This window comes from Clytia hemisphaerica, unplaced genomic scaffold (assembly GCF_902728285.1).
Source record: "Clytia hemisphaerica strain Z4C2 unplaced genomic scaffold, Clytia hemisphaerica genome assembly, whole genome shotgun sequence".
In the NCBI taxonomy this organism is placed as follows: domain Eukaryota; kingdom Metazoa; phylum Cnidaria; class Hydrozoa; order Leptothecata; family Clytiidae; genus Clytia; species Clytia hemisphaerica.
In genome coordinates this window covers 44336-56838 of record NW_027103770.1, presented here as the reverse complement: position 1 = coordinate 56838, position 12503 = coordinate 44336, and the positions used below count along the sequence as shown (strand labels likewise).

Below are 12503 nucleotides of genomic sequence, written 5' to 3'. Positions count from 1 at the left end.
CGGATAGATTCTACTTTTCTTTACCTTTCAGAAAATTACGAGGTTGTTTAATCAAAACACAGGCACCAAATGCTTCTTTCTGTAAAGAAAGTAATAACGATTAAAATCTTTTTTTTTACAAATTAAACGACCAAAGAGCTTGTAAAAGCTCCAGCTTGTCCCATCCGATGGGATAGATATAGGATGGCCCGCGAGAATGGGCCGTGGGCGGCCGCCAATACGCCCTCGGAATATGAATAAAAAATTGGGCGTCAAGGTATAAATCGATTTAATCGAACCAATCAAACTTCATCGATCTTAATCGAACTGATTGAACCTCAATCGTATTCATCGAACTGCGATCAAACTATAATCGTATAATCGAACAGTCATCGAACTTTACGAAAGTTTTCCCGGTTCAAATAGGTGTTCGATTGGGTTCGGTTATCGAACAGCTATCGTTCGATAGGGTTCGATTAAGTTCGATTAGTTCGATAATCAAACAGTTCGATTGACACCGCCTCGCCTAAACAACCGTTGTTTTGTGTAAGTTTCCCATTTCTGCACTAAGATTCTAACTGATCGATCGATTAATATTGATTAACTATTGATTTAAATCAATGATCAATTTTATCGATTACGACCATCTGGCATCTGGAATCAGTGGTTGTGTTCAAACAAAAATAATCAGGTTCAAAGCACAATTGTGTTTAGGCAAGATGAATTATATACAAACCGGATGAATTATTTTGTGTCTAGACAACAACTGTCTTGTATAAGACAAATTAGATGATATATTATCTTAAAAATTATGCTGGTGTAGGTAGCAAGTATCTAGTTTTTTACTAAGGTTTCCCATGGACCAGCCCATGGATTGATCACCTAGCTAAAAACAACTATTGCTGCTATCAACAAAACACTTAAAGATAAACTTTAGCAGATTTATTCATTAATCTTGTGTGGTTATTTAATTAAAAAAATCCAAACTTTGACTTTATAAAATGACACCATAATTATAATACGAAAAAAACCAACAGCACAACTTCATTCAGCCACCAACTGCTTCGAAAAATTTTCATATCTTCAGTATAGCAACTGCCAAAGTACGTCTCTTTTTTGCATCACAAATAATGATGACGCTCCAAAACTAGATCAAGGCACGGGATTTCCGCTTTGGCGGAGCTTACATGACGTTCTTATACCGTCGGAGCGAGAGTGTTGAGAAAACTTTAGTGCCATACTGACAATTTTTTTATTCCCCGCCTATTTTTCCCGCCGAAACGCAAAACGTAAAATAATTCATTATTCCGGTCTGTAGAATTAACTTTTACTTTTATTTAGCCTTTTGATACCAAGGGGGTAAAAAATTGAAATTGTATGATTGACTTAAAAAACCCTATATTAAAAATATACCATTAGAAAGCCAAATAAATTCTGCATAACTCTAAGCTTTGGCAGCAAGAATACATATATTACAAAGCCGTCCTTATTCTCTTGAAAGTTAGACGACTAGAAATATTAGCAACTTTTTGGCTTCTGAAAATAATGTTATGCTTGTTGCCAAGGCCTAATTTTACTCAGAGGACCAGTCCCGAATGAGTGGACCCAAAGTGGGGCCGTAGGTATCGGCGAAAACAATGCGATCGTTGAAAAAGCCGTCAGTTCGGCCGATCTTAAAAATTTACTATTTCTGATATTCAGGCACAAAATATGAATAAAATCCTAATGTTTATGTTTTTATTACATCATATATTATTATTTTTGATGCTCCTAAAAACTGGAAAAGTCCATTGACATCTCGAAATGGTACTTTAGGCTGAGATTGTATATTTTTCACAATGCCGACCGAATTCGGAAGACCCGGTCCTTTTTTCCGTTGAGTGGCTTTTACAAACAAATCACCTCCTTCAAGTCCTTGGATTGTCCTTACTGAAACTATCTTCCTACTTTGAAACATTCTAACTGCCTTCATCTGCTGCCCTTGACTTCCTTTTGATTTTTGCGAAGCATAAGATTTGAATTGTTCACTGGTGATGTTTGGATATGAATCATGATTACTGGACCACTTTTCAGTAGAAGGAGGAATTTCCAAAGGGTTCAAACTGGACGAAAACTTGTAATGTCTCTTAGCTTTATTCTTCAGCTTTTTTACAAGTTTTGGGTAGCGAATAAAACGTTTGATTCGATTGATCAGCTCATCTTTGGAACATGTTGAAGAAAGACCAATGTCTTTTAACCACTCTAATGCTTCTTCTTTGGTAAATTTAGATACATTTTCAACTAACTTCTTCGCGCTCATTCTACCTTCCTATATTTTTTATTTACTTTCGCTTTTGTATTTGGCTGTCGCTACCGATTTGTTTACATTTTAGCTACCATTTTGAATTTTTTCCCCCCAAGAATTTCCAAGAATCTCTGACCGCGCCACGGGAAACTGGGTAATATTCGCAAAAACCACCCTGAGCAAGAACCACCCCGCCAGATAAACCGCCTTCGTTGATGCGAACCGCCCCGGCGAATTCTATGTTCGACGACGACCTCTATGTCCCTATGTCCGGCCAAGACCTCTATGTCCGGCCAAGACCTCTATGTCCGGCCAAGACCTCTATGTTCAACGACGACCTCTATGTCCGGCCAAGACCTCTATGTTCGACGACGACCTCTATGTCCGGCCAAGACCTCTATGTTCGACGACGACCTCTATGTCCGGCCAAGACCTCTAAGTTCGACGACAACCTCTATGTCCGGCCAAGACCTCTATGTCCGGCCAAGACCTCTATGTTATCGAAGAAGACGACGTTCTGCCGTGACTTTGCTATACACAAATACGATAAGGTGTTATTTTGAAGACTGTGTTGTCAAATTTCCAGACCAGAACTTATAAAACTAGGTCAGCGTGTTTCAAACACACTGTTGGCGATCGCTTATTTCCGACAAAATCATCGGAGAAAGAACCTTCTGTAGTGTTCACTAAGAAATCAATTTTCACTTTGTCCATTTGTTCGTTTAGTCGTAGAAGGCAAGGTTTATTACTTTACACCCTGCGATGCGGAACTGTCTCTGATAAATTATGTCAAGAATAGAGCAGCTAGACGATATTATAAAGTCGAGTAAAATGGTCGAGTGAACCTTACCTCTTTAAAACCTACTTTATCGTTTTTTTGTTACTAAGGCCATGCAATTTCAATTCAGGACACTTATTTCACTATCAAAATCGTTGTAGTAAAAAACAAAATGTTTACGCATGCGTTTTAAAACAGCTGTGAAATTATTGTCTCGCTTAACGAAGTAAATCAATTTAACAGCTCTAAGCATAATGTGGCATAATGAACATGGATAAATGAGACGAATATTGAAATGATAGGGGAATGACGTCATAAACAATACAAAAGTGATGAATACAATAGACTACTTAAGGCTGTTATACATTTTATTTGATCTGCAACTTTTGCCATTATTAGTCAGTACATAACACATGATCAAAGCAAAAGTAAAGCGTAGACCCTAGAGAAAAAAGTTACACTTCGAGGAAGGGGATGGGATATAGCCTGAAAAAAATTTAAAATCTCTCCTATTCAGACAAAATGTAAGGAAACTAATGAGTTTATAAAGGTAAGCGAGTCAAACATTTACTTTCGATTTCAAAAACGAGATTTGACTTGTATATCTACACTGTTAAAATCGCCCTCAGGCGATCGATAAAGACCGAAAAAAATTGGGCTGAGACCTCTATGAACGACGACGACTTCTATGTCCGGCGACGACCTCTATGTCCGACCACGGCCTCTATGCGTGGCGACGACGACCTCTATGTTCGACGACGGCTTATCATTTCGGATTATTGAACCCGATCCCCCTGATATAACCGAGCTATACTCTATTAGTAGGGAAACTGACAAATTAGCCTATGGTTCAGGTGAGACCAAATGGACCAAAAGGAAACAAAAGATTTTTTGTCAGGCTATCTATTATCAACTGTTGATTTATAATCTCAGATTTTAGATGGACCAAGATTAAAATATATTTCCCTTACCTCTCTTTGGTCTGTTTCCAGATCTCTCCAGCTTTTCCTCAGTTTTTTTGATCCTGTTCCAAAGTTCTCTTTCAGCTCTTTCTATAAAATAAGAAGAGTGTAAAAAGTAATATACTATAGTAGTATATCAAGGGTACTGATACTGAAATATACAAGTCTTTCAGCTAAAGGGCAAAAAAACAACTGAGCGAACTGAAAAAAAAGCAACTGAACCAGAAATTATGTGTTACCTTATTCTCGTGCAAGTAAATGTGCCAACCATTTAACTTGGATTTTGACTCGCTGAGATTTCCATTCTCGATTTTCTCAACCACATCAGTCACGCTAGATGTCACATTTGCTTAAAAATAAACGAAACGAAAAATGAAATATCTTGTGAATATCTTATCAATTTTATTCTTAAAATCCTTCTCGACCAATAAAAGTTGAGATTTTAAGCATTCAATATCAATACTTTTGGGTGTTGTGTGATCGGGATGCCAAAGCCAGTGTAAACAATGTAATAAAATAAAGAACATCCTAAGCCTTAACTCAAATTTCATATTTCTTACAAAAAAGCTCATCTTCTTCTTTTGAATCACTTTGAAATGCACTTGTCTTGATATCTTCACCGTAATCAACATCCATTGGTTCAGCAGTGGGTTGCTCGAAAGATTTTGTAGGTTTCTGAGAAAAAAGTGTACTGGTTTAGAAATCAGCACGCAGTCTTTTTTTATAAGAATCACAAATTTTAAGTATTTTTTAAGAATAATGCTGTAACGCCATAATGAAATAATTGGTTTATGTTTCCTCCATCTCTTTCTCACGTTTTAGACAAAAAAGGGAAAATATATTTCGACCATTAATTCGACCGAAAATTGACTTGCTTGAAGGAGGCTCTTTTCGATTTATGTAATTCTTATAAGAAAGTTGTGTAAGTGTTTTTAGCAAAGCTTACCTTTAAAAGGATCTCTTGAATCAAGAGTGATACGTATATACATGAAAGTAAATATGATAAATTATCTTACTCTTTCACCACTTAACCAAATGTCTTGAGCGTTGATTTCTCTTTGCATGTACCATCTGATCATTATGCAGCGTGAAAAATCATTGAATTGGTTGATACTTGTCAACCATGATAGTGAAGGAGGAAGTGTGCTTTGTTCTAAACCTTTTTCACTTAGAATGACAGCAGAAAACAAAGCAGCTACACCACATATTGTCCCATCTGGTCCTTGATACGGTAGTGGCAAACACCCGTCACTGCATCTGTGGACCTTTGACGGAGGTGTTGGGGTTTTATGAGAATTTGTTACCACATATGGTTGATCTTTGTTCACATTAAATGTCGTGTTTAGAATATCCGCAAAAAACTTAATCCTATTCAAGAAATCTGTAGGAAGACTCCAAGCAGAGGAGTCACAATATAGAATTTCTTTTGATGCAATGTTGATGCAAAAGCAAACCCAATGACAACCGAAGACATTTTTGGTCGAAATGAAAGTCTTTTTACCAACATTAGCAAGAACTGAAATAGTTGAAGCCCCTGACCATCTCTCCACCCGTTCTGCCAATGTACCTGCCGAAAACTCATCTTCCAACTGCCTAAAACATACCGTAGGTTCGTGGTTGTCATTATTTCGCATATCCGAAAATTACTTCATAACTGAAATATCTATCCATCTTCTACCCACCAAATATGCAAGACACCCGGTCACCAACTTCTTATTCTCTTCTCTCGCATAAACATGATCACGGCCGTTGAAAAGAATATCTTTGAAACCGTTCAAAGAATCTTCAAATCCAATCCTCTTTAAATTCGGGGGTGATTTCACACCCTTTTCAAGCTTGCCAAACCACTTTTTCTCCTCCAAAACAGCCTCTTTCACTCCCTTCATTTCATGTACCACCTGCAGAGCGTAAAGATCATTCAAATCGAAAAAACACTTTTCATCGAAAATGACAAATTTACTTTTCTTTGATTTTATAGTGTCAATCATTGTTTTAATGTCGTTCAAGGATGGTAACAAGTTCATTTTTAGTCCGTTCTCTAAACTTTCGATTTTCGAGTGCCTGCTTACAAACTCTGTAGTTTTTCCTCGTCTCACGGTCTTAGGTATTTCATAGTCAAGGAGTTCTATCCTTTTAATCGAATAACGACGTTCTGTGTCTTTGGCGAGTTCCTTAAATTTTAAATTTAATGAAGTGCATTTAGAACTGAAATTTTTCTCAAGTAATCATAGGGCCAATTATGAGTAACGAAAGAAAGTATATAAGAAATAAAACATCTAACATTTTATCTAATAATGTTACGACTGATTAATCATGATGAATTGTACGAAGACATACCTTAATGTAGTTGATTTTATACCATCTCGTCAGACAAAAACCCAAGTTATGTAACAACTAGCAATTGTTATAACAAAGGATTTTTATCACTTTTTAAAGGATTACTAACAATGGCGCTATTCTTTTTTCGGTTTCTAGGGATTTTTCTATAGAGAACGATTCCCAAATTGATACATTTAATGTCGCGCTGCGATGTACAGTGAAGGAACACCAATTAAGTCTCTTTTTTGTTCCTTATGGAACAATCTAAGAAACTCTACTCTTGAGAATTCCATTTTATTCCCTTTTGTTCTCTTTGCAGAGAATAAATTGTTTTGTTTGAATAGAACAAATCGGGTCACAACAATGACCCTATTTTGTTCTTTTCTTGTGGACTCAAAGATGTTCCATTATATGAAAGAACAATTTTAATAAACTGCAGGGGATTATTTGTTCTTTGATATAATGGAACAAATTTAATATACCGCGGGGAATTATTTATTCCTTCATTTAACGGAACAATTTCGATATACTGCGGGAAATTATTTGTTCCTTTATATGAAGGAACAATTTAAATATACCGCGTAGAATAATTTGTTCCATTCATTGGAGGAATATTCTATTCCCTTTTGATATGGGAACAATATAGATGCTCATTTAATTATTCAAACAAACGAAAAAAATCTTATCACTAAGAACAGTAAAATCAGTTTTCAAGGGAACAATTAATCTTTGTCATAATAGTGCTGATTATTGTTCACTTTCTCATAATTGATAAGAAGAATCTGTACCTGTCAAATGGCCAAAGAAGGTCATCACATTTATGATATATTATAATATGGTAGTATAGTATAGATACCTTATTAACCATATTATGATATATTCATGATAATATGATAGATATAAATATAATATTATGATTATATTATCATATTATCATATTATTCAAAACTATCATAAATATTATACTATATTTTGATTTTAATAGGTTATGATAAAACAATCATAATATTTTGACCATATTATTATTATAAGTTTCTGATAACATATAAAACAATGAATACATTATCATCTTATTTAAATCCTATCATAAATATCATATATAATATAAAATAATATGATATGATTGCATGTTATAATAAAATAAGTAAATCATTATAATATTTAAATCATATTATTTGTAGTAAATGATATGATGATATTATAAGACATTAAATATATTATCATTACCTTCAGATCGTAAATATTTTCATATTATATATTTGAGTAAATTTGAACGATGAACATCTCAAAAAAGAATAACAAATGAACAATTCCCATGGGAATATTTAGTCAACTGATAATTACATCTCAAGAAAAAGAACATAATATGAACAATACACACGAGCCATGGACAATTGATGATAAGATTTGACTCGTTCATCAAAATACGAAACCCCCTTGCAAGTAACAATCCAATCACCTATCAATTTTCCCTAAGAAAACAAAGAAATATATGACATTTATGACAATAGAACCCCCTGTTGAGGATATGTTTACTGTTTTCAAACAGTATAAATGACACAGTTTAAACACTCACTGATCATAAGGAAGGCCAACATGGCCCGCCGGAGGGTGCTCTTCGTCGACTGGCATTCTGTCAATGGATCAGCCAATGGAAAACGAAAGTTATCGTTCAATGAAAATGATAAAGGTAAATTTACATGTCCAGCTAAATTGTGCTTACATTCGGACTTTGAAAGCAAAAGAGGTTTAAGAAAACACATAGATAACAAGCACCCTTGGTATTACTATTTTGATGACCAGCCAGAAATTAAAAGGGAAGAAGTCGAACTTAACCAGCCTATTATACAAAAGAAAGCCTCTACAAGTTCCAAACCTTACTATTCAATCGATGAAGGGATCGGAAAATCGTTTTATAGGTGGTTGACCACTACCTGCGGTGGAGGTAAAAATGACAGAGAAGCTAAACAAGTCGCTAAACGAGCTTTGAAGTTTTTGATGAGCAGTACTGGGGATAACGAATCTCAAACACCCTTAACTTATGAACTGATTGATTGTTGTTTAGGGTCTACAACAATAATATTGACATTTTTGACTGTTTTAGACGAACAATGGAAACTATCTTCTTCAGGGGCACTTAATTATGTTAAAGCTATTTCTGATTTAATGGATTATAGAAAATCATTTGGAATCAATGATAATAAATTGAGGTGTTTTACAATCACAGAAGTTTATTTGAGGAGAGCAAAGGAAAATCTGAGAAAGAAGAAACGCCTTGACGGCACGAGAAACTTTGACCTAGAAACTCTCATTGGTCGAGACAGCTGGGCCACTTTAGAAGAAATGGAGGGAGTCATTCCTTATCATATCTTCAAATTCAAAGAAATCGTTAACAAGTGCAAAGTACAACAACCATTACCCAATAAACAAGAGCTTACATTCTGTACTCGTTTCATCACAACCTTTTTATTTTTACGTGTGAAGTGCAGTAGACCAATGACATTTCAATACTTGACTCTAACAATGATCGAAAAAGCAAAGCAGGCTGATGGTTTCATTGACCAGAGGGAGTTCAAAACGACAGGTAAATATCTTTTTGATACTCTCATCTTAACTGAAGAAGTATTTACTGTCTTGGACACATACACAGACTTTGTTAGACCTCTTATGAAACCAAGTTGTGACTATCTGTTAGTATCGACAACAGGGAATCAATATCAATCTTTGACAACTGCAATGACTTTAATTGTACATCAAGCCATAGGAAAGTATATCCATCCAACAAGATATCGACAAATAGTTGAAACAGCAAGTGCGGATAGATTATCTCGATCCGAACAGGAGATAATATCAGAGGATCAAAAACATAGCTCTGATGTTGCAAAGGTTCACTACAAAAAGAAACAATCGAGAATAGTCGCCACACAAGGTCGTCAATGCATGGAGAAAATGCTTGGTACTACACGAAAGGATCACCAAGAAGCATGTTCAGGCGTGCTCAGAGATTTAGCTGCCCTGTCAAGAAATACAATTGAATCACGACCAAGTCAAGACGCAGTTGCTAGTTCATCTTCTTCTTCAACCTCAACAAACAATCTGATTCCAATGATAGTAGATTCAGACGATGACGCATTCGAACCAAGTAATATCGAGGCTCAATGCACTGAAGTGAACAACATCATGCAACGTGTACAATCAATGTGTTCGACTTCACCTATCTCAAATCAAAATCTAAACGAGTCAAGAGACGTACAAATGGAAGTCGTAAGGTCAACTGTATCCTCTACACCAAAACGTCCTCAAAACGCTAAGAGTTACGACAAAAGAAGAATAACTGAAAGTGTAGAGGTGAAAAAGGAAATTGCCATTAAAGAGACAAGAAAATCTAGAAATATCAAATTTTCACAAGAGGAAGATGGGGAGCTTTTAAAAGGGATACAAAAACATGGTGAGAAGAATTGGGCAGCCATTATAAAAGACAAAACATTTGAATTTCACCCCTCAAGGACAAGAGACTCGTTGAGGGTACGAGCAGATTCAGCAAAATTTAAAAAGCTTTTGAAAATGTAAATTGACTATGAATTTTAAAGTGTTATTTAAACGGTTAATTAAATATTTGAAAATTGAATATTGGAAATTTGTATAGGCCAGTGTCATTTAAGATAATTATATTGTTCTGCTATGCAATTCTCTACTTGTATAGTAGTAATACATTCCCATTCATTTCAAATTTTGAAATTTTGAATTTATTTCCTCAAAAGGACTACTCTAACTGCAGACCACTGGTAGCAAATAGAAAGTCTGTCGATTTTAGTCTACAATTTACATGATAGCCAAGTAGCCAAATGATTTTTGGAAGAATAAGAAAGTTATTTCTATGAATGACGTAACTGAAAATAGAAAAGGACATAATAAAATTGTAATTTTTTGACATGCGCACTCAATAAGAAGTAAAACTTTGTCATTTTTAATTCTTTTTGATCGATAAACTATTTCGAATGTAGACCACTAGTAGAAAATAAATAGCCTGCCAATTTTCCTTTTAACTTGCTTTGATAACCCAGTAGCCAATAAATTTATGGTAGTTCCAGCCATTTTGAATGATATTGTTGACAATTCAATAGGGTATTGGACAGAGATAGGAATTTCCAAATAACGAAATAAAGCTTCACATGACTATTTTTGTCCGATTTTCTATCAAATTGTCAGTGACGTCATTAAAAAACATAGTACTACTTTAAATCAACTGGCCATTTGGCTACAAAAGCAATTCCATTGCCTATTCAAATAAGAAAGATTTTGAGTTTCTAAGTTGTTGCATTCAAGAATAAAAGACAAAGGTTTTTGAGCTTTCAGTAGGATATTTCACTTATATTTCAGTACTATTTGCACGACATATAGATAACGATATAAAGAAAATTATTCTGAATAAAAATTAAAATCATTCTAAAATTGCCAAGAGCTTTAAATGTTTATTTCTGTTTTGCTTCTTCGTTTTTCTTTACTTCCTTCAATTCCTCTTTTGCTTCTTCCTTTTTCTTTACCTCCTTCAATTCCTCTTTTGCTTCATGTTCTTCCGTGACAAGCCACTGTGGCAAAATTCGCTGGTACCGCACTTTGTATAGCCGTTTCCTCTTTAGGCAAGGCATGCCATCAATTTTGTATACGGTTGTCTCGTATTCTGTTTCGACTCCGCTGGAATCAGCGGAGTCAAGATATATAACATCGTCAATCTTGCGTTTTGGCATGTTCTGTGCTTACTGAACACCAGATTAAAAGAAAGGTGACAGACTAACTGTAAGACACTATTTAAGTAACAACAAAATGAAAATGAGGTAAATTCATCACAACGAGGCAGACTTTTTTAAGTAACGCATGCGCACACATTTACACTGGACACTTTGTAATTTTTCATTGTTTTTTACAAATATGGCTACTTTGAGAGTAGCCCTTGGGGAGCCCTTTGGTAGCCGTCCCATTTTAGCTTGAAGTTACTTGGTAGCCCGTAGCCCATTCAAATATGGTAAAATATCTTTTTTAGATTGACGTCATGTTAAAAATAGGAGAATGAAATAGAGTATCTAAGATCGAGACATGCGCACTTCATGAGAATGTGGACTTTGTTGATTTTAAGCGAATTCTTTCTAAGATGGGCTACATTGATTGTAGCCCGCTGGTAGCCAACTGGTAGCCCATCAATTTTAGCTTGAAGTTGTTTGGTAGCCCGTAGCCCGGTGAAATATGGTAAAATATCTTTCTTAGAGTGACGTCATGTTAAAAATAGGAGAATGGAATAGAGTATCTAAGATCGAGACATGCGCACTTCATGAAAATGTGGACTTTGTTAATTTTCATCGAATTCTTTCTAAGATGGGCTACATTGATTGTAGCCCGCTGGTAGCCAACTGGTAGCCCATCAATTTTAGCTTGAAGTTGTTTGGTAGCCCGTAGCCCGGTGAAATATGGTAAAATGTCTTTTTTAGAGTGACGTCACATTGAAAATAGGAGAATGGAAACGAGTATCTAAGATCGAGACATGCGCACTTCATGAAAATGTGGACTTTGTTAATTTTCATCGAATTCTTTCTAAGATGGGCTACATTGATTGTAGCCCGCTGGTAGCCAACTGGTAGCCCATCAATTTTAGCTTGAAGTTGTTTGGTAGCCCGTAGCCCGGTGAAATATGGTAAAATATCTTTCTTAGAGTGACGTCATGTTAAAAATAGAGAATGGAATAGAGTATCTAAGATCGAGACATGCGCACTTCATGAAAATGTGGACTTTGTTAATTTTCATCGAATTCTTTCTAAGATGGGCTACATTGATTGTAGCCCGCTGGTAGCCAACTGGTAGCCCATCAATTTTAGCTTGAAGTTGTTTGGTAGCCCGTAGCCCGGTGAAATATGGTAAAATGTCTTACTTAGAGTGACGTCACATTGAAAATAGGAGAATGGAAACGAGTATCTAAGATCGAGACATGCGCACTTCATGAAAATGTGGACTTTGTTAATTTTCATCGAATTCTTTCTAAGATGGGCTACATTGATTGTAGCCCGCTGGTAGCCAACTGGTAGCCCATCAATTTTAGCTTGAAGTTGTTTGGTAGCCCGTAGCCCGGTGAAATATGGTAAAATGTCTTACTTAGAGTGACGTCACATTTAAAATAGGAGAATGGAATACA

At 35.5% G+C, this 12503-nt stretch overlaps 1 protein-coding gene across 1 annotated transcript; it reads left to right on the top strand.

Annotated features, from left to right (window-relative positions):
• Window positions 1-8539: 8539 nt before the first annotated feature.
• LOC136805852 (uncharacterized) lies at window positions 8540-10035 on the top strand. Its single transcript, XM_067062414.1, has 2 exons — window positions 8540-8906; window positions 9081-10035. The coding sequence occupies exons 1-2, from the start codon at window positions 8666-8668 to the stop codon at window positions 9890-9892; spliced, it is 1053 nt and encodes a 350-aa protein (XP_066918515.1). The 5' UTR covers window positions 8540-8665; the 3' UTR covers window positions 9893-10035.
• The last annotated feature ends 2468 nt before the right edge of the window (window positions 10036-12503 follow it).